The following is a 23,229-nucleotide window of genomic DNA, read 5'->3' on the forward strand; positions in this document are numbered from 1 at the left end:
AACCTGCAAAGCGTGAGGAGCAGTTACTGTGCATTCTAGGATTATGGAGACAGGAGACTGCCTGCATGGCTGCTTTGCGTGCTCATGGGTGTGTGGCATATGGCTATTTGTGAGTGGGCTTAATTTATGCTTAATACCTGAACGTACAGTGTTACAGTTAAGCAGTGAAGGTTCCGGTGTTTCCAGGGAGCCTGCAGTGGTGACATGATCAGAAACGAGCTAGCTGACATGCTTCATTGCTGCATCTGTTAATTATAACCTCTCTTAGAGGCCAAGTATTGACAGTTTTCACACAGAGCTACCAAAGTAACAGCATATTGCTACCAGTTACATCTCAGCACCTTGTTGCCCTTGGTGCTGAGTCTTGCCTTTCCTAGTTCCCACTGGTGTGCTTGCTTCCCTGGTAACCATTTGTTTGTTTCACTTGGTGAGGTTTTAGAAAAGCTGGATATCTGAAACATCTAAAGGACCCCGGCTGTCTGACAGCGTTGTGTATATGGAAGCATATGCAATTAAATAGCATGCTTCAGAAGCTAGTGCTTGAGTTAAAAAGAACAAATCCTGTCTGTAGACTTGCAGCTTAAGAGTAAGAGATCCTGGGCCCATGGCATAGGGCAAGGGTAACATTTGCGGGGCCCTCTAGAGAGACGTGGGTGGCGCTGTGGGTTAAACCACAGAGCCTAGGGCTTGCCGATCAGAAGGTCGGCGGTTCGAATCCCCACGACGGGGTGAGCTCCCGTTGCTCGGTCCCTGCTCCTGCCAACCTAGCAGTTCGAAAGCACGTCAGAGTGCAAGTAGATGAATAGGTACCGCTCCAGCGGGAAGGTAAACGGTGTTTCCGTGTGCTGCTCTGGTTTGCCAGAAGCGGCTTAGTCATGCTGGCCACATGACCCGGAAGCTGTATGCTGGCTCCCTCGGCCAACAAAGTGAGATGAGCACCGCAACCCCAGAGTCATCCGTGAATGGACCTAATTATTACCTAGAGGTGGGACTGCAACTCCCATCAAGCCCACCCAGTGTAGTAATCGTGTTATTTGCTTAATTATAAGGCATAACAAACATAGACATTCAGAGTTGAACCACCAATTTGGTTCCTAATTCCTTGGCTGCCAACATAAATAAGGAAGCAGGCAATGTAACACCATCTTCCTTGCCTAACAGCAAAATGTACCTAAATTCACTTAGTGTAACAAAATTCTTCCTGAGGCTAAACAAAGCTTGAGAAATTCCATGAGGATCTTTATAGAGAGGATGTTGGTGAACAATACAGCGAATTATGTCCTTTATAGCTGCCTTGCAGAAGACACAGAAATGCTGTTCCAAAGGTAATTTCTTGTAGCATCTATCCAGAAAGGCACAAAGCATAACAATTGAGTTTTAATTCTGTAAATGCAATTCTCTGTGAAGCTGCCTCCAAATAGTTAGCTTTCTGATTAACAGTCTTAATATGTGGATGCAGCTAGAAAATTCCAAAAGAATGGATTAATGGCATGTCAAAGAAGCTTTCTCATACACAAGAAACTGTACCTATAATTTAGACCGTGACTGGATCTTAGTCAGCTCACTATCAAGTTGTCTAGCAAGTGTAGGCAAAGCAGCAATTGGCTTTTGAGAGTGAGCCATAAGCTATAGAAAGCAGACATGAAAATGGGAGAGTTTACATTCTGCTCTGGAAATTTAAGAGTCAAACTTGTATTCTAGCCTATTCCAGCCCACTTCTGCACTGGCATATGCTGCATTGGTACCAACAGGTAAAGCAAATACTTTCTTAAGAAAGGAATTTTGAAGCTTCTCCAACTCCTGGACCAATGATCAGCTAAGACCTCAAATTTCTATACCAGTGGGTTTTCAAAGCATGTGGTGCACCATATTGGTGTGGCAGGAGAGGAGGGCAAGTGTGGTGGGAGGATTCATGGAGAATTGAAGAAACAGTTAAACATTCTACTATACAGTAGTATAGTATCAGTATGTATATATATATATATACACACACACACACACACACACACGCGTGTGTGTGTGTGTGTATGGATATACAACCAGAAACAATGTCTTTCAAAGAGCATTGGCTATTCTTCTACAGTTCTTCATGATATATTGTTGTGAAGAAGGATTTTCAACTCTGACAAATATGAAAGATCAGAAAAGAGAAAGACTTCTCTGTGTTGATGAGGAGATGGGAATTTGTCTCAAATTAGACCTCATATAAATGAGATTACCTGGAAAAAGCAAGCTCACACCTCTCTTTGAGTTTCTATGCATGCTTAAGGTCAGTGCTTTTTTCCTAGAAGAAAAAAGGTGCCATGGGCATTTCCAACAAGAGGGGAGGCGGCTGTGGTGATGGAGGGGGAGGAGGAAGAAGTGGAGAGAGGGAAGGAGGGAGAGGCAGAGAGGGCTGCTTGCCCGCCTGTGTGCCTGGGGGCTTGCCTTGCACCTTGGCAGCAAGCCTGCTGGGTATCGGTGAGGCTATGCAAGGCGAAGTGGATCTGCAGATGATTGGGCTGGGGTGGGGAAGGCGGCAGAACTGGGCTTGTCTCACTGCCACCATCCCAACAGGGGACATGGCAGAGGCTGGGAAAGGGGGGCCCACTCAGCACTCACAGGGCTTTCCTCCCCTTCAACTCTGCCGCCAAGGGGACAGGGAGGAGGCCAGGAGCAGCGCTGGAGGATGAAGGCCTATGGGACGGTCCAAGCCAGCACTGAGTTTGTGCCAGGCCAAGGGGAGCGGGTCCTCCCGACCCTTTCGGCAGCTCCATCCTATGGTGGATGTTGCAACTTCCTGGGGTGGTTAGATAGATAGATAGATAGATAGATAGACAGACAGACAGACAGACATTGTTGTCATTGTACATAGTACAACGAAATTGAATGCCACTCCACATTTACAGCCACATATACGCATTTATACATTTACAGCCACACATACATACCATCCATCACGACTCCCCAAGATCATATCATTTGGTTACAGCATTTAAAATAGTTATAACTCTTGGATAAAAACTGTTTTTTAGTCTATTCGTTCTTGATTTAATTGTTCTATATCTCTTGCCTGAAGGCAACCATGCAGACTGACTATATCCAGGATGAGATGAATCCTGTAAAATGTTGTTTGCTTTTTTGAGACAATGGGAGCTATATAGTTCATTCCTAGATGGGAGAGGATGACCGATAATCTTTCGGGCTGTGGTTATGACCATCTGGAGCATTTTCCTATCGGTGACTGTGCAACTGGCAAACCAAGCACAGATACAGTATGTAAGCATGCTCTCTATGCTGCCTCGATAGAAGGACACCAGGAGTCTCTCACTCAGATTGTTCTTCTTTAAAAGTCTGAGGAAATAAAGTCTCTGCTGGGCCTTCTTTACCAGAGCAATGGTATTAGCGCTCCAGGTCATACCCTGCTCCATATGTTAGTGATAGCCCTGACAGCAATTACGCTATGCCTTTATTTTCCTTTGTTTTCCTTTTTTCTGCTTGGATGATAACTTGTGCATTTTGATCTTCCATCCCTTGTGTGCTCTTCTTCACGCTTCTGTTCAGTATGATGATGATGAGGGGGTTAAGTTGCATACCTGACTGCAGCCGCCGCTATATTCCAACTCAACTTTTAAGATTGCTCATATGCTTATTTCCAAGTACTTAAGTACCCAGCCAAATTGGGATCCAGATGGCTAAGATCAGAGAGTTACAAAGATATCATGGTTTTCTTTTTGTACTGCAAAGCTGGTTGTATCATTCATTGAATAATCATACCTAGCAATTATGTATATAGAGTTTTTAAGCATCCAAAACATTTATTATATTTATTTATATTCTGCCTTTCCCCCAGACTGGGACTCAAGGCAACTTACAGATAAAACCACAAAAGCACAGATAAAATAGAAAACCCTAAAAACAGAAAATTCTTATAGCAGCCATATTACAGATTGGGAGTTGAGAGTTTCTGGCTGACATGAAATTTGAACCTTGGACATTTTATTCTTTAGCTGCAGCTCCTGTTTTGTTTGTTTTGTTTTGAATTTTGTTTGCATAAACTACTACTGATGCTTAATCCTCTTGCTTGAGAAATTTAGGCTGTTAATAACCCCAGGTACAACATTAAGCAGTCTCAGAAACTTCCCCAATGTAGAACTAAACGAACCTTTCACAAAACGGTATCTTTATATAGCTATAACTGTTTGGTTCCATTCTATCTTATGTATCATATGGAGAAATCAGTCGTGCTTGTTGGATGCATATTGTCATTATAATAAAAGTCAGGAAAATAACAAGAGTTTCATGACTCACTGCTCAATCTGGAATGTGCACGAGATGCTAGCCTAGAAGAAAAACTCCACTCGTAGGTGTAAGGAACATAATGTGGTAACAGCATGCTTTTGGAGACATTGTGCTTTTAGAAATAATAATTCTTTAAAATTCCCTGGTGGAACGACAGTTTCCTATACTGAATAGACTTTGAGTGATCTGCTCTTAGCCAAAGTTCATTAGGGCCAACGTGTGATACAAGAAAAGAAAATTGCTTCTATGCTTCTGACCTTGATTCTCAGCTAGCGCACAAGCTTCTTTATATAATGTTCAATACCTATGAACATTGTACTAGAGGGGTACACAAACGTCCCTCTCCTGGCGAGTTTCTAGAACTAACTTACAATAGCTGTCATAAATATATTTACCTTGACCCGTTTTCAGACTTGGTGGCAGCACTTTTTATCCTAGGCCTGGATCCAACACCACACTAGTAGTAAGCAAAGACATCTCCCTGCCGACAAAGGTCCGTATAGTTAAAGCTATGGTTTTCCCAGTAGTAATGTACGGAAGTGAGAGCTGGACCATAAAGAAGGCTGATCGCCGAAGAATTGATGCTTTTGAATTATGGTGCTGGCGGAGACTCTTGAGTGTCCCATGGACTGCAAGAAGATCAAACCTATCCATTCTTAAAGAAATCAGCCCTGAGTGCTCACTGGAAGGACGGATCCTGAAGTTGAGGCTCCAGTACTTTGGCCACCTCATGAGAAGGGAAGACTCCCTGGAAAAGACCCTGATGTTGGGAAAGATGGAGGGCACAAGGAGAAAGGGATGACAGAGGATGAGATGGTTGGACAGTGTTCTCGAAGCTACTAACATGAGTTTGGCCAAACTGCGAGAGGCAGTGAAGGATAGGCGTGCCTGGCGTGCTCTGGTCCATGGGGTCACGAAGAGTTGGACACGACTGAACGACTGAACAACAACAAGTAGGCCTGGGTTTGAGGGCCAGAGCACATTGGCGCCTTCACCCAGGGGTATATCACATGTGAAACCCACTGCCACTCCTAAGGCGTCATTGTGCTCCGGTCCTCAAACAAAGGAAGTAATGATTGTGTGGCACCAGAACTGATGGAACACGTTTTTCCCTCGGTGTACCGGGTGCTGGCGGCAGAGGGACTCCCTTCGCCGACAGTGTCCGGCTTGCAGAAGAACGACCTCTATTAGCCATGGTGCCTCGCAGGGCCAGGGCTGATAGAGCTCGTTCCTCTGCATGCCAGGTGCTGTCCAAGATGGATGGGAGTTTTTTAAAGGTGAAATATTGAAGGCCCAAAGGCAGACAGTTCCAACAAGAAAGGAAAGTGAGAGACGTCTCAAGAAACCGGTGTGGCTGTGTAAGGAGCTGGCAGATGAGCTGAGATTTATGATGGGCATGTGTAAGAAACGGAAGAAAGGGGAAATCCCAAAGGAGGAGCCAACAATTGCAGGGTGAATATCAAACAGGCTTAAGCTCAGGATGAGCTCAGGCTTGCAAGAATGTTATTTACACCTTGATTTGTAATTATTTAAAATCATGTCTTGTTTTTTTTGAAAAAATAATTAAAATTCTAGGGAATAAATTTGACGCTAGAATATATGAAATGTAAGGGTGCATCTCCAAGTTTGCATTCATTTTGCTTGTCGATCTGTACTATATCCTTTTTAGGTAGGGTTGATAAGGACTGTACAGAGCCAACTCCTAGGGGCTGAGGAGTCTTTGCCCCCCATTAAAATATTTGCTGCACTCAATATGCCAGCAAGTTTGGAAAACTCAGCAGTGGCCAGAGGATTGGAGAAGATCAGTCTACATCCCAATCCCAAAGAAGGGCAGTGCCAAAGAATGCTCCAATTACCGCACAATTGCACTCATTTCACACGCTAGCAAGGTTATGCTTAAAATTCTACAAGGCAGGCTTAAGCAGTATGTGGACCGAGAACTCCCAGAAGCGCAAGCTGGATTTCGAAGGGGCAGAGGAACCAGAGACCAAATTGCAAACATGCGCTGGATTATGGAGAAAGCCAGAGAGTTCCAGAAAAACATCTACTTCTGCTTCATTGATTATGCAAAAGCATTTGACTGTGTCGACCACAGCAAACTATGGCAAGTTCTTAAAGAAATGGGAGTGCCGGATCACCTCATTTGCCTCCTGAGAAATCTCTATGTGGGACAAGAAGCTACAGTTAGAACTGGATATGGAACAACTGATTGGTTCAAAATTGGGAAAGGAGTACGACAAGGCTGTATATTGTCTCCCTGCTTATTTAACTTATATGCAGAATACATCATGCGAAAGGCTGGACTGGATGAATCCCCAACCGGAATTAAGATTGCCGGAAAAAATATCAACAACCTCAGATATGCTGATGATACTACCTTGATGGCAGAAAGTGAGGAAGAATTGAAGAACCTTTTAATGAGGGTGAAAGAAGAGAGCGCAAAATATGGTCTGAAGCTCAACATCAAAAAAACTAAGATCATGGCCACTGGTCCCATCACCTCCTGGCAAATAGAAGGGGAAGAAATGGAGGCAGTGAGAGATTTCACTTTCTTGGGTTCCATGATCACTGCAGATGGTGACAGCAGTCACGAAATCAGAAGACGCCTGCTTCTTGGGAGAAAAGCAATGACAAACCTAGACAGCATCTTAAAAAGCAAAGACATCACCTTGCCGACAAAAGTCCGTATAGTTAAAGCTATGGTTTTCCCAGTAGTAATGTACGGAAGTGAGAGCTGGACCATCAAGAAGGCTGATCGCCGTAGAATTGATGCTTTTGAATTATGGTGCTGGAGGAGACTCTTAAGAGTCCCGTGGACTGCAAGAAGATCAAACCTATCCATTCTCAAAGAAATCAGCCCTGAGTACTCACTAGAAGGACAGATCCTGAAGTTGAGGCTCCAGTACTTTGGCCACCTCATGAGGAGAGAAGAATCCCTAGAAAAGACCCTGATGTTGGGAAAGATGGAGGGCACAAGGAGAAGGGGACGACAGAGGATGAGATGGTTGGACAGTGTTCTTGAAGCTACTAACATGAGTTTGGCCAAACTGCAAGAGGCAGTGAAGGATAGGCGTGCCTGGCGTACTCTGGTCCATGGGGTCACGAAGAGTCGGACACGACTGAACGACTGAACAACAACAAAAAATATTTGAGGGTGCCAGCCCCCCAAGTTGATGGGCATTGCCATTCAAATGGTGTGCATGCACCACATCATGTGATCAATTATGCAGTGTGGGGCTTACCTGCCCCCCCCAATATTTTATTCAAGTTGGCACCTCTGACAGAATATCAAATACAACCAAACTATTATGAGCATATGTTGTTTTTACTGGTTTTTATTTTTTTTTTATAAGATTTTATTATTTTCCAATAACACACCGAAAAACAAAATACAACAACAACACAAGGCATAAAAACAACAATAAAAACAATAACAATAACAATAACAATAAACATGAAGAGAAAAAAAAAGAACATATACATACCTTAACCATTACCTATCTTTATACTTTCCTTGTTACTAACTTCTCGATTTGGGGACTTCCCCCATTCCCTCCACTGTCTTCAAAGTCAAAAACATCTTAAAGGTAGCTTTGTATCTTGTTCATTTAACATTTGCTCAAATTTTCAATATGCTTAACTTTACACAGTCATAAACTTAATCAACTATAAATCTTGTCTTAATGTCAAATCTTAACTCCTATTTAACAAATAAATCATTCATACAAAAATTTTCTTTTGCTAGTTTTATCTAATATAACCCTATTAAAGCCTCTAATTTATCTCTGCTCAAATATTCAATTTTACTGATTTAACTAAATAATCTTTAAATTTTTTCCACTCTCGTGACACCGTCTCCTCCCTCTGGTCCCGGATTCTGCCGGTCAGTTCTGCGAGTTCCATGTATTCCATCATCTTCAGTCTTTACTGGTTTTTAATTCCTTTTTTCTCTCTTTTAGGCTTCAGATTGAAGAATCTTCTAAACCTGTAAGCTGGACTATGCAGCTGGACAAAGCTGTAACCACTAACTACAAACCCGTGGCTAATCATCAATATAATGTGAGTTACTTTTCATGCTAGCCTTTATTGTAGTTCTTAAGCTAATATTGCCAAATCACTAGCTGGTTAGTTCAACTCAAGATATCTTAAGATATGTGCATGCACATGAAAGCTCATACCAAGAACAAACTTAGTTGGTCTCTAAGATGCTGCTGGAAGGATTTTTTTTTTAAAAAAAATTGTTTCAAGATATGAAATTCAGCACTCGGTCCAACTGTAATATGTGTTTAAGTTGACCTGTTAAGTCTTCCGTATTATACAACAGCGTAAGAGCATACTTCTATAAATCTATTTTAAAAGGTCCAGATCCTGTGCATACCCATTTTAATTAATTTATTTATTTTGCTTTCAAATTGTTATTGGAAGAGGTTCAGTTGATTTTTACAGTTAGCAAATACCTCAACACGTTTTAATTGAAGGAGAGGTATAATCGGCACAATACAGGGTCAGCCTAGTGGCGCAATAAAAAAATATTAAAGCAATAAAACAAAGGATTGGATTAAAGAATAGTTCAGCAACAGTTAGTGCAATGAAACACCCAGTGAAGTGGCAGGAAATAATAATAATAATAATAATAATAATAATAATAATAATAATAATAATAATAATAATAATAATAATAATAATAATAATAATAATAAAATACTACTACTGTAAAACACATGATCAAATACAACTGTTTTGACCTGCCATCTGAACATGCCCAAAAGCATAATGGCATGCTGCTGCTGAAAAAATATTCCTTCCAAATGTAGTTAGGTGTTTGGCAGTCCCCAGTGCATTACAGAGTTGAGTGGCATGCTCTACATACATGTTTTCTGTGCATCTGTGCAGTCCTACTTAATAAGGAATTTATGTTATAATAAAGACCATGATGGAACATGAGACAGAGGCAGTGTCTCAGAGCTAATGTAGCATAGTGGCTGGGAGGCTGAACCGTGCAGTAATAGGGAAATCCCCAGTTCAAATCTTGCCTCTGCCAAGAACACTCAGTAGGTGACAAGTCATAAGCTCTCACCAGGACTTAAGCTCCCCTTGTGTGGGCGGTTGTATCTGCTCTCCAAATATGTAAGAGAGAAAATGGCCAGCACAGTCATTTTCTCAGGAGAAGGCTCAAGCGAGCTGATGCAGGGAATATACCTTTTTTCATTAGGTAAATGTTTTTTGTTTCCTGAGCATTGCCTGAAGATGAACACACTACAGTAAGAGACATCATTGAAGAAATAAAATAGTGTTGGCAGATGCTGGCCTTTTATCATCATCGACTCAGAACTAAAATATCACTTTATATATGCATTTTGATCTTTCTAAGCTCCTGCCTGCAGAAAATACTGACTGTGCATGCAATTCTCTTCCTGAGTTCACAGTTTTAAGAGGACATGAAATAAAGCTTCCCACAAGGTCAATGCACACCAAAGCCCCCCTTAAAATGATATTTTAAGTGGGGGGGGGGGCTGTGGTGTGCTTTGACCTTGTGGAAAGCTTTTTGAATGTCCAGGTACACTATGTCAACTGGAGATCACTGCTATATGCTTGTTAACTCTCTAAAAGAAATCCAGTGGGTTCATGAGACAGGAGAACATAATCCTCTCTTGCCTATGTGTCAAGTCCTTTAATCTTATGTTCCTAAAGCTGCGATGAGCCTAGAATCCAACCTCTGCTTAAAAACCTCCAAGGAAGGAGAATACACAAACTCACAAGGGAGACTCCCGATGTTGAACAGCTCTTACTGTCAAAAAGTTCTTCCTGGTGTTTAGTCGGAATCTCATTTCTTGTAAACTTGAATCCAATAGAATTGTAGAGTTGGAAGGGACCCTGTGGGTCATCTAGTCCAACCCCCTGAAGTGCAGGAATCTCAAGTAAAGCGTACATAACAGGTACGCTTGGCAAGTTATATACAGTGGTACCTCGGGTTACGTACGCTTCGGGTTGCGTACTTTTTGGGTTACGGACTCCGCTAACCCGGAAGCGCAACCCGACACGTGTGCGATTTGCACATGCGCAGAGTGTTTTTTGGGGGTTCTTTGGGTTTTTTCGGAACGAATTGTTCGGGTTACGTCCTTTTCGGGTTACATACTGTAACCCGGAACAAATTAAGTACGTAACCTGGGGTACCACTGTAAAGGAAACACTTAATTGGTATTTTTAAGGAATTAATTGTGATTTCCACTTCTTAAAGTAAAAGAATTCTTCTGTGGAACTAAAAACACATTAAAATGGTTAGCAAGAGGCCCTAGGCAATTGGCTGCTCTCAGATTCAAGGAATGACAGTGCCAAGCATAAATGGGATGAAGTACTTAGCTCTGTTTTATAATTTGGTTTATCTTTCGTTGTGCCTCAACTAAGAAGATTCTTATTCACACCAAAGCTGAACCAATTCTACCCCCCACAAACACCTGGAGTGGGTTTAAAAACACCATTTTAAAATTATGCCATTTGGATTAACAGATTGATTATGAAAAGAAGAAAAAGGAAGATGGAAAGAGGGCTCGGGCTGAAAAGCAGCAAGTACTGGACATGCTTTTTTCAGCCTTTGAAAAACATCAGTATTACAACATTAAAGACTTGGTGGACATAACTAAACAGCCGGTGGTAAGTGCTTGTTCTGAGTATTGATGCCGTTTGTCACTGATAAATATATTAACTTATTAAGACAGATTCTTTAGTTTGTAACATGTGCATAACATGCATTTTAAATGAGTCAGCACATACTGGTTTGTTTGTTTGCAATAATAGACTTTGCAACTGCATGTTTAAAAACAACCAAAGCCATGCAAATTGGTTATGTTTTGGTTCTTCCTGATCGGTGTATAAACCACAAGTTCTGAAACATAACAAAGTAACTCTTCACATATCGGGGATTAAGTGCGAAAAGAAAAGAAACTCAACCCAACTCATTTTATTTCGGCTTTAAGCCCATATACATAACAACCAGAAGCAGAACAGCACAGTCTGGTTTACAATTACTAACAATAAATTAGATTTTTAAAAGTGCTCAGCTGAATAGAATATGATAAAAGTTAAATTAAAATTTCAAACTGTATATAACAATCCATTGCGTTTCTTAAGTGTCAGGACTGAGGTCAGAAATTTTGCCATATGTAGAAAGAAAAGAAAACAGAGGTGCTTCTTGTGTAATTTAACGGTTGGGTTTGACTACTTGGCATTGATTGATTAGTAATACCCTGTGCCCCCTTCAACGTTTAGATTCAGATTTCAAGCCTTTTAGAATTCGTTGCTAGCATGTCAGTCTTCTTGATCTAGGATTCTCTCTAGGGTATGGAGTTCCAGTGCATAGAATCATAGAATGGAAAAGTTGGAAGGGACTACGAGAGTCACCTAGTCATAGTGCAACTCCCTGCAATGCAGGAAATCTCAACTAAAGCATCCACGATGATTCCCATTTCTGTCAAAAACAAATCCTACCCATAATGGACAGAGTCTGCAGCACATGGACTGTAGGTGAGACTATTTTTAAGAGCAAAGTTTGCCATCTGCTCCTTGAAGGCAGCTGGTGGAGGGGAATTGAGCTTTTCTCCTCCCCCACCCCCTTGTGGGGAAAACTGAGTTACTGCACTTGGGATTATCGTTGGAAGCCCTCTACTAGCACGTACTGCCTATAATGATTGCAGGTACTGTATGTCACTAGCTAATAATAGTTACGGAAACTGAAAGACCTTGGAAACTGGGAATCAGGTAATGAGCAGATATAATAGGGTCAACAGAACTTGAATGGTCTGCAAGAGATTCAGTAAGGAGCCACAAGAATAGTTTGTGCCTGGCTAAGTTTGTGCCTGATGTACATCAGCAAACCTGGGATAGCTCAGATACCATGAGACTCTTATTCTCTGGGTCATGGTTTTGCGCCCCACATTGGGCAAAATATTCCTGCATTGTAGGGGGTTGGATTAGGATTCAGGCATCCCCAGATTTGGCCCTCCAGATGTTTTGGGACTACAACTCCCATCATCCTTATCTAACCGGACCAGTGGTCAGGGATGATGGGAATTGTAGTCCCAAAACAGCTGGAGGGCCGAGTTTGGGGATGCCTAGATTAGATGATCCTCATGGTCCCTTCCAACTCTCTGATTTTATAATTCTATGGGTCTTCCTCATGCAGGAAGAGCAAAGCTTTCGTTCTCATTCATGATCTCCTTTGAAACAGTTTGCCTTCTGTAAAAATAGGCATTCGTGGACGCTTTTAAAAAATTATATTATTGGATTTTTTTTTTTAAAAAAAATGTCAGTTAACAATACTGAACACAAAAAACCTAGTAACACCAAAAATGAAATATGGAGCTTTGGCAAGTGTAAAATGTAAGTATCACATAAGGATTGTAGTCTCCTAAATTCCAATATAGGCAGTCAAATAAAGGTGTTGTTCCATAGTTTTTCTTCCATGTGATGTTGGCGGTTGGAAACCATGCTCAGTCAATTTTACAAAGTCAACAAAGGGATGCCATGCTGTGTAGAAAGTGTTGGTTTCTTCCCTGGTGTGGTGCTCCCTTTGTAGAATGGTTAATTTGTTCATAAATGTCCCATACTTGGGAGAACCAGGCTTCAAACAGGTTTGTACCTAGAGATTTCCAGTATTTTGCTATCACTAATTTAACTGCTGTTAGTAAGTGCTAAATGAGCTTTGAGAATGAGAAATGCTGAAGAACGTGTCCCATTCACCAAACTTTGGGCCTGTGTGTTGCAGCATATTGACCCGAGATGTGCTTACATCAATGGAGCACACCATTGCAAAAAGAGATTGCCAGTTCAAGCAATCAAATGCATTAACTGCATCTCAAGTTAATATAACAGTGGGTTCTGAACGTAACTGACTCTCCCAATATTGTACTGCAGCCTCATCTATTAGGAAATGCTATAGATCTTTGCATAGCTGTCAACTTTTCCCTTTTTTAAAGGGAAATTCTGAATATGAACCATTTGTCAGCCAGGAGTTGTGTAAGAAAAAATTTCCCATTAGGCTCACTCCAAAGTGCAAATTTTGGCAGCGCTTCTGATCCTGCACATCTTCAAGTTGCAGCTTTGTGTCAGATGGTTCTATTCTTCGTACTGAGTTCCATGTCTTTGTTTGCTGTTGTGGATGCACTGTTTGGGTGAATTTAAAAATATTCTCTCTTGGTTTTAATGCCTTATCCCAGTCACCAGCTAATTCTTTTTTAATTAAAGCAATCAAGGCTGCTGTGTCAATTGTGCCTTCCAGTCTCTCTGGGCTGTTGTTTTCATTATGCTGCGGCTGCATCACCATATTGGGCTTGGCAGAGGCCTGTCATTGCAGTTCTTCAATAGTGTTTTGTAATTCTTGGATTCTACAGCTCATAGCCCACCTGGAGCTATTGAGTATCATAGAACTGTAGAGTTGGAAGGGACCCGAACGGTCATCTAGTCCAACCCCCTGCAATGTAGGAATCTCAATTAAAGCATCTATGGCAGATGGCATACATACATACAGACATACATCCTTGTCATCCTGGAAAAAAGTGACAGGTGGGGTGCAGCAGCGTTCTGCCCTGGGCCCATTGTTATTCAACGTCTATATAAATGACTTGGATGAAGGAATTGAGGTGATGCTCATCAAATTTGCAGGTGACACCAAACTGGGAAGTTGTAGCTAAGACCACAGAAGACAGAACCGGGATTCAAAATGACCTTAACAGATTGGAGAGCTGGGCCCAAGCTAACAGAATGAATTTCAGTAAGGACTAATGTAAGGTTCTGCACTTAGGCAAGAAGAACCAGCTGCACAAATATAAGGTGGGGGACATCTGGCTTGCCAGTAGTACGTGTGAAAAGGATTGAGGGGTTTTAATAGACCACAAGCTTAACATGAGTCATCAGTGTGATGTAGCAGCAAAAAAAGCTAATGCTATTCTAGGCTGCTTCAACAAAAGTCTAGTGTCCAGATCAAGGGAAGTGATAGTACCGCTCTGTTCCATCTTTGACCATACCTGGGATACCGTGTCCAATTCTGGGCACACAATTTAAGAAAGATGTTGACAAGCTGCAACGTGTGCCAAGGAGAGCAACCAAGATGATCAAGGGTATGGAAAACAAGCCTTATGAGCAGTGGTTGAAGGAGGTATGTTTAGCCTAGAAGAGAGGAAAGTGAGAGGACATATGATAGCCATCTTCAAATATCTTAAGGGCTGTCACATGGGAGAGGGAACAAGCCCCCCCCCCCGCTCTGGAGGGTAGGACTTGAACCAATGGCTTCAAGTTACAAGAAAGGAAATTCTGAGTAAACACCAGGGAGAACTTTCTGACAGGAAATACTGTTCGACAGTGGAACGGTCTCCCTCAGGAGGCTGTGGACTCTCCTTCCTTGGAGGTTTTTAAGCAGAGGTTAGATAGCCACATGCCATGGATGTTGAGATTCCTGCATTGTGGGGGGTTGGACAAGATGACCCTTGGGATCCCTTCCAACTCCTCAACCCTACAGTTCTATAATTCTGTGATAAATGCTTTGAGTACTCCAAAGTGTATCCAAATGCTTCTGTGAATCCTTCTGTTATTCTGAGCCATTTATATTTCTCACTTGTATTTATCATTCTTGTAATATCTGAAAAGTAATACTCAGGGCTTGAATGTTTATGAACTCTTTAGCTCCCCAGAATATGCTCTTATCATTATGCTGTATGAATAGTTTACACTTTATTTTAAAATCTGTATTGAGGATCATTAATAGCTTTCTTGTAACCAAATGCATTTTTATAAAATGCATTTTTGGCAGAGTCTTCTGTGCTGCAAGTGTAATCTTATTGCCATTATCACCAATTTGTTTTCTCAAAAAAAAACAAAAAACCCAACTATCAAGGGAACAGTTTAAGCAGGAACAATTTAACAAGCATCCTTTTAAAAGCAAGAGTGTGAAAGTACATTTCTATGGATTTGAACAAATAACAAATCTTAACAAATCTTGTGGTTAACTCTTAAGCGAACAAATTCAGGATCCGCAAGATAGAAATAATGGGGTTCTATCCTGGCCAGCTTCTTCTGGGCCTCCCAGTCCACACTCCTTGTCCTTGGAGAATTCCAGAGAACTTTTTCCTGGGGTGAGAATTGTCCCCACAATGCCAAATGGAAAGGGACTAAAAAGCTGTTGTGCCAAGTTTCCATGGAAAATGGCAAAGTATTGCCATTATCCATATGTCTGGCATTAATGCCAACTTTAGATCACAGACATATGTGTGTAAAATGAATTGTACCACATAAAACTCACCTCACATGATAAAGGCCATGTTCTTCCACATGTTTGCTTACTGCATGTGGTGATCTTCCTCTCTAGAGGCATCTGTTGGGGGGAAATAAGATCTGTGACCCACATATGGGTAATTCACAATAGAATTGCCAGATTCCTGGATTCTCACCAGCAGGAGAGAGGCTGTAGCAAAGTATAGAACAGTTGCAGAGTTCGGCAGAAGCATAGCTTGGGAATGTAGGTTGTTAGACCCCTTTTCATATCTTGTTTCACTTCTAGTGCTTGCCCCCCTCTCTCCCCCTCTGACAATGAATAGACCACACAACCGTTACGTAAGTTTAAAAGCTTTACTGACAAAATCCAAAGGTCTGGTTCACGCGTTATTCCAAGCAGCAGCAAGAAAAACACAGGTACTGTACAAAACACAGAAAGATTATTACAAGCATGCGTTCTGAGCTTGGAGCAAACGCAGACATGTCATTTCTGGTTGGTTACATGGCATGAAGAGAGAGTGAGGAAAGGAAAATGAATAAAAAGCATGACCTGAGTCTCGCAATACAACTCTGTGGTCTTAACCCCTTCATGCACTAATGTCAGGGTTGAGCCAGATGAGGAGGAGTGGTGGCAAGCCCCCCCTGGTGAGGCTGCACCCACGGAAGAACCTGGGGAATTGGAGGAGTTCATACCTGGAGAAGACTGGTGGCGGCACTCCTCGGAAGAGGAAGAGTCAGATGGAGAGGGTGAAAGACCAGAACAGGAGGAGGAGGAAGTCGAGCCAGAATCAGGCCCTTGTGAGGAGAGAAACAGCCCTTCTCCTCCTCCCTTCTCAGCTGTAGAGCGTAGAGCTGAGAGACGCAGGGAACAATTAGAGGCAGCTGCATCTCGTAAGAGACGTGGTTGCAGGCCAGCTACTTAACAAAGGCTAGCTCCTCCCTTCGCTAGCACCTGCAACTGACATGCTGAGTGCGTGGTTGCTCTTGCTCGTTCTGTTCCTGACTCCTGGCTTGTTCCTGACTCCTGGCTTGTTCCTGGTCCTCGGCTTGTTCCTGACCCTCGGCTTGTTCCTGGTCCTCGGCTTGTTCCTGACCCTTGGCTTGTTCCTAGTTCCTGGCTTTTCCCTGACTGACTTGGCTGGTTCCTGACTTGGACTGTTCTGACTTCGGCTTCTCCTGACCCCATACTGATTCCTGACTTTGGCTGGCTTCTGACCCGGACTGTGCGACCTTGGCTTATCTGACTGACTGCTGCGCTACAGCACGCCAACTTGTTGGCGCCCTAACAACTAACACTCATGCATAGTTATGTTTGATAGCAATTTCGTACAGCACTCCCCATCTTTTGCTCTCCCAGAACAGCCTGCTCTGCTCTGTCCATAAATTTTTCATCTTCCCTGATAGCTCAAAGTGCCTCAAGGGGTTGTACCTTCTCCTCCAGCAGGGCAGCCACTTGCTGCAGGTATAGCTGTCACTGCAGCAGCTCTTGTTGTTCATGTCTCTTGCTCCTATGCACTCCAACACAACACTCCAGCTTTTTCCTGCAAAACACCTTCACAAACACCCCTGTTTGCAATCTCCCAGTCATGTAGAAATGGGGTTTGCTAGCTCGCACCTCACCTCCTCTCTCAGCAGTAGCTCCTCTCCCTCAGACCATGTGCTGTAATACAGCACATGGCCCAGAACACACAAAAGCACACAAGCAAGCCTTCAACAACAAGCAACCAGCCTTAGCCCCAAAGGCACAAGCTCACTTTGTTCTCTCTTTTCCACCAATGCCTCTCAAATCTCCCAGTTTACTGGCCCTGTTTGCCAGCTCCCAGAGACTGAGAACGGTTACATAGAACCGAGTGACTGGATTAGAGAAAGGAAGGTTGGGTCATGTTGAGACAATTTCATTGCTTTTCTTCTGATTGAAAGTTTTCCCAGCACTTGTTAAACAAGGTGAAATTAATCTTAGTATTCAAAGCTTTCGCTTAGCCAGTTTTCCAAGCACTTTCGGTACTGTATTAAAATTAATTTATAAGTACTTGCTTTTCCCAATTTAGCTACTCAAAATGTGCCCTTTTCTGCTGTCAGTTTGTTAGCTTTATCTTTGTGTTCTTTTTCATCTCTGCAAAGTACCTGATTTGGCTGCTTTGTGCTTGACTGTCTGTTGATTACTAGGCGTCAGTAATTAGCTTGTAAAGCTGGCAGCTTGACAGACTAAGTTAATTTCATTTAGGCATTGTTAATGGTCCTCTTGGGCAATTTTATTTGGGCAGCATTTGTTCCTGACAGCTCTGGACTTTGTGGAAAGCATGGCCTCCATGGGGCTCTCCCTGAATAAATCTGGCCCTAAGCCAATGGCTTAGATCTGGTGTTTACCTCTGTGGACGTGGGTGATCTGACACTAAGTTCCAGTGGAACAAAAGAAGTGCCATGGTCAAACTACTTCCTGGTGCAACTAGAATTCTCTGCAGGGAGGTGGGACCAGTTTGATGGTGCGTGTGTGTCCCCCTCCACTTAATGGATCCAAATGGCGTCCAGAGAGTGGTAGCCTCTCGGCTGATTTCCTGGTGGCCCGCTGGAATGTGGAGTTAACCAGGGCTATCGACTGTCTGGCTCTAAAGCGCCCTCTCCAAATGCATGTAGCTTGAACGGCCCTGCGGTATTCCCCGGGACTGAGGACGATGAGACAGTCACTGAAATGGCTAGAGTGACGTTGGCGAAAGACTCATTCTGAATTGAACTGAACATGGGTTAGAGCTCAACATCGAGCTTACCAACATTTGAGACCCCTGTTGCATCAGCAGAAAACAGTTCCAGGAGAGTCTTTCCGGTAGTTCGTAGAACCACCTTTGTCATTGGGGTCTGGTAAGAACTCTTAAGATCTCCTACAACGATTTTGCAAAAAAATTTGCAGATAAAATTGGTTGAATCAGGAAGGACCAGGGCAGGAAAGTGCCAGCGCTCTTATCTAGTCAAGTTGTATGGGATCCGTTTCAACCTGTTACCTCTGAGGATGTGGACAGGCTGCTTGGATGTGTAAAACCAACCACCTTTCTTCTCATCCTGGCTCATAAAAGCGAGCCAGACGGGGCAGGGCAATGGGCTCCGTGGGTTGGTGAATGCTTCCCTCTTGGAGGGGGCCTTCCCAAACCCCCTTAAAAAAGTGGTTATCAAACCAATTCTTTTAAAAAAACCCATCTTTGGACCCCACCACTATGGCCAGTTATCATCCAGTCTCTTGGGTAAGGTGATCGAGCGGGTGGTCAAAGAAACAACTCCAGGCATGTCTGGAGGAAGTGGACTATTTGGACCCCTTCCAGTCAGGTTTCAGGCCCAATCATGGGAACGTTCTGTGTGGGTGTCTGGAGGCAGTTGGAGGGTGGATGGATGGAGGTTCATTGATGGAGGTTGAATCCCAACAAGACAGAAGTACTTTTCGGGGGGGGGGGGACAGAGGACAAACAGGTATGTGGGATTCCCTGGTCTGAATGGGGTAACTGTGCCCCTGAAGGATCAGATGTGCACCCTGGGAGTCATTCTGGACTCACAGCTGTCCATTGTGGCATAGGGCAACTGTCTACCAGTTCCATCTGGTATGCCAGCTGAGACCCGGCATACTGATGGAGCCGAGAGTGGTACATGCCCTGGTTATCTCTTGAACTACTGCAATGCACTCTACTTGTAGTTACCTTTGACTCAGAAACAACCAATCCGGAATGCAGCTGCCAGACTGGTGACTGGTAGTGGCTGCTGGGACCATATAACACCGGTCCTGAAAGATCCACATTGACTCTCAGTACGTTTCCAAGCACAATTTAAAGTGTTGGTGCTGACATTTAAAGCTCTAAACAGCTTTGGCCTTGTATACTTGAAGGGCCCTGTATACCTCAACCTGAACTGAGTCCAGCTCCGAGGGCCTTCTGGTGGTCCCCTCACTGTGAGAAGTGAAGTTATAGGGAACCAGGCAGAGGGCCTTCTCGGTAGGGGCACCTACCCTGTGGAACGCTTTCCCAGCAGATGTCAAACAAATAAACTGAGGACTTTTAGAAGACATCTAAAGTCAGCCCTGTTTAGGGAAGTTTGATGCTTTATTGTGATTTTATAATTTGTTGGAAGCCACCCAGATTGGCCAGATGGGCGGCATATAAATATTATTATTATTATTAATATTATTGAAAAATGTCATCCAACAGAATTTGTATCAAATACAGTGTGCTTCTACTGCACATAAAGATCAACACCTGGGGCCCGGTTAGCAGATCCTGTTAATCCTATTGATTTCGGTGGGATTTACTACCAAATAAGTGTGCATAATATTGTTGCAGTCTTTGAATTGCATCCAGTTAATCTCAGAGCAGACCTGTTTGAATTCGTAGACCTATATTAGTCATGCCTATTCAGAGGCGGTAAACACATGGCATGGTGGGGTTATACTGCCCTCTTATGCCTGAAGGCAGGAGATGCAGTAAGATCTTTGTCAGTAACCATCAGCCAACGCCTCAGTCCATTTCTTGTCTTGGCCAAAAGTGGCTGTGTGTTCTTAATCCTCCCAACAGTCCACAATCAAGCAGGAAAACGCCTGCGTTTTTGTGGATCCCATGAAGCATATATTCTTTCCGTGGAGTACCAGAATCTCCACGGAAAACTTGGATGTGCTTCTGAAGGCATGAGACTATTAATCTCAGGGTTGTGGGTTCAAGCCTCCTATTGGGCAAAAGTTTCCTGCATTGCAGGGTGTTGAACTAGATGACCCTTGTGATCCTTTCCAATGCTACAATTCTGTCATTCTAAGTGTTTCTCAAACTCACTTTTCAGAGTTTTTGCCAGGGCTGATTACTTACCTCTTGATTCTGGCCTTCATCTGCAAGCGGTGCACATGTTGCCTAACTGGTATAGCCGGCTTATATTTTCACTAGAAAATTGAAAATATCCAGGCGACCTTACAATGCAGTGTTAGTGTGTTTTCTGGCAAAGTAGCCAACTATTCATCAAACTCCATGCCTCTTTGGCAGGGATGTGAAGGCTTAGTGTTGATTGCAAAGGAGTGGGTCTCTTCCATGGGGTCCACAAAGTTTTTCCTTAATGTGGAAGGATGCCCCAGTGTCAGAATTGTACCTTAGGCAGCTTTACTGGAGAAGTACCATCAAAGCGGACTAGGTTGCAGAACAGGCGCTTAGGACAGCATGTCTAGATGCCCTGGAAGAAGCCATGGTGCAGTCATTGCCAAGTCGGTTATTTCCAACTTGGCCATAAGGCAATAGTACCACTATATTGCGTACTTCCTACATCCTTTTGCACCATCAGTGGCAGAAAGGCACACTTGAAGCCTATGGTGAGTGCAGAGTAGTGGTCAAGAATGGTGCCTTCTATTACTTGCAATTTCCCCACTTGAAAATCTTTTTTTGTATGCTCAGATGATGAGTTGCTGCCATCTGGTGGTGGTGGGGATATTGTATGAATAATCCTTGCAGCAGTGAAATTATAAAACATGCTGAAAACAGATCTAACATTCAGTGTAGTGCAAGTGGTTTGAGCAGACATTTGCTGCTCTGAACACACTCTGGAATGTATGTTCAAACTGCATCCACCACGATTACATTGCTTTGTCTGTATTCACCCAGAAAGGAAATGACAAAAACCTGACATAAAATGACACCAGCAGCTTGTCATTCATGGACCTCCTGCTCCAGAGCTGATACACACTTTATTATCTTCCTCTGTCACAGGCCTGTAACCACAGGGAGGCATTTGTGGGGCAAAACCCCTGTCTTGGATTAGACTGGCCACAGTAGGTCACTCAGTCTCTCCAACCACCACATTTATGGGGTGACCTGGGGTGACCACTGCCCACAGCCCCCTTAGGAGACTAGACTGGAGATCCTTCAGATACCCTACATTAATTCACTTTGCAATATATTTTCTCTTTCTCATATTTTTTTTTATTGTTTTCCAAGACTAAAGGAAACATTACCTGATCCTAAGCATGTTTGCTTGGAAGCTATCTCACTATATTCATATGTTTGCATCCTAAGGGTTAGAACTAAATATTTTTATTTTATACACTGAAGTTACTATGACTGTACTCTAAAACCATGAGCTCATCTTTTTGCCCAGGGGAGGAGGTGATCAGGAAAATGATGCAGGAAGAAAGGGTTAACAAGCTTCTGTCCACCATGTTGCTGTTTCCTTTCAAACTGTAGCCAGAGCAATTGCATTGTGCAAGGCAGTGGTAGGGAACTGGAAGATAGAAAGCAGCCCTTCTTGAGGATTTCAGGCAGGAATTTCCCAGTCCTGCTTAGCAGTGTTGGGGATTGAACTTGATACCTTCTGCATCCAAAGTAGATGCTCTGTCACGGAGCTGTAGCCTTCACAGCACTAAGTCCAGAGTTGCGCCTCTGCCTGCTCTTGGTGATTAAGTTCTGCTTACAAAAAGGACACGGGTGGCGCTGTGGGTTAAACCACAGAGCCTAGGGCTTGCCGATCAGGAGGTCAGCGGTTCAAATCCCTGTGATGGTGTGAGCTCCCAATGCTCGGTCCCTGCTCCTGCCCACCTAGCAGTTCGAAAGCACGCCAGTGCAAGTAGATAAATAGGTACCGCTCTGGCAGGAAGGTAAACGGTGTTTCCGTGCACCGCTCTGGTTCTCCAGAAGCAGCTTAGTCATGCTGGCCACATGACCCGGAAGCTGTACGCTGGCTCCCTCGGCCATTAAAGCGAGATGAGTGCCACAACCCCAGAGTCGGACACAACTGGACCTAATGGTCAGGGGTCCCTTTACCTTTACCAAAAAGCAGCAGGCAGAGGCTCCCCTTCTTCTTTGCTGTTGTTTTTAGATAAGAGATAACATCTCTCTGTACTTAACTGCATATGAACTTCAAGTGACTGACAGGTGGGCGTGGTTTGCCCCAAATGGCCTTGTGGCCCAAATTCAGAGGCCTGGTGGACCTGATTAAGCCCACAGGCTGCTAAAGACATTTGTCGCAAACACACAGAGCCCTGTGGAACAGCTGTTGCCTTATCATTGCAGCACCTGAACTACCTACATTCCAGAGCATATTACCTGTGTTTAAGAATCTTCATCTTTTGTGGCTCTGCAGTTCTGTTCTTCCCATGAACATATGCTTGATACTCTTAAACAAAACGGTTGCAATTCAGGCATTTACATGGAAGGTAAGCAGAAAGTAATTCTGTGTGCGGATGAAAATTCCATTATTAAACTGTTAAGCAGCAATTTCTGGCATACAGTATGCTAGTTTATTTTAGTACCATCTTTATTACTAATGTAAAATGGCCTGATATTAATATCAAATTAAATATTTTCTTTTCCTTTTTTCAGAGCTACTTGAAAGAAATTTTAAGAGAAATAGGCATCTACAACGTTAAGGGAACACACAAGAACACTTGGGAACTTAAGCCAGAATACAGGCATTACCAAGGAGAAGATAAGAGCGATTAGCATAATTGTTGAGCCAGCAAGGAAGTTGTCAATTGTGGGAGCAGGAAGAGTTGCTGAACTGTTCACCCTTAAAATACTAAGTGTTAATAATTTTTAAGATTCTGCAAGAAACATGTTTTGGTTCTGCAAACATATTATTTAAAGAATAAACATGCATTAGGTTTCTTTGTAATAATTGGCCTTTTATCATTTTATTTTTTTACATTTTGTAAAAATATAACAATGTTAGTAAGGACTGGTA

General features: G+C 43.0%; 1 protein-coding gene across 2 annotated transcripts in view; it reads left to right on the forward strand.

Moving 5' to 3' along the window:
• Positions 1-23,229, forward strand: part of GTF2F2 (general transcription factor IIF subunit 2) — a 54,144-nt gene extending 30,915 nt beyond the window's left edge. For both annotated transcript variants that reach the window (XM_033148382.1, XM_033148383.1), the window contains 3 exons: positions 8,241-8,340; positions 10,789-10,932; positions 22,869-23,229. In XM_033148382.1, the coding sequence (XP_033004273.1) occupies positions 8,241-8,340; positions 10,789-10,932; positions 22,869-22,988 (364 nt within the window). In that variant the 3' untranslated portion in view covers positions 22,989-23,229. The remainder of the gene's footprint in view (positions 1-8,240; positions 8,341-10,788; positions 10,933-22,868) is intronic.

This window comes from Lacerta agilis, chromosome 5, assembly GCF_009819535.1.
Source record: "Lacerta agilis isolate rLacAgi1 chromosome 5, rLacAgi1.pri, whole genome shotgun sequence".
Classification (NCBI taxonomy): domain Eukaryota; kingdom Metazoa; phylum Chordata; class Lepidosauria; order Squamata; family Lacertidae; genus Lacerta; species Lacerta agilis.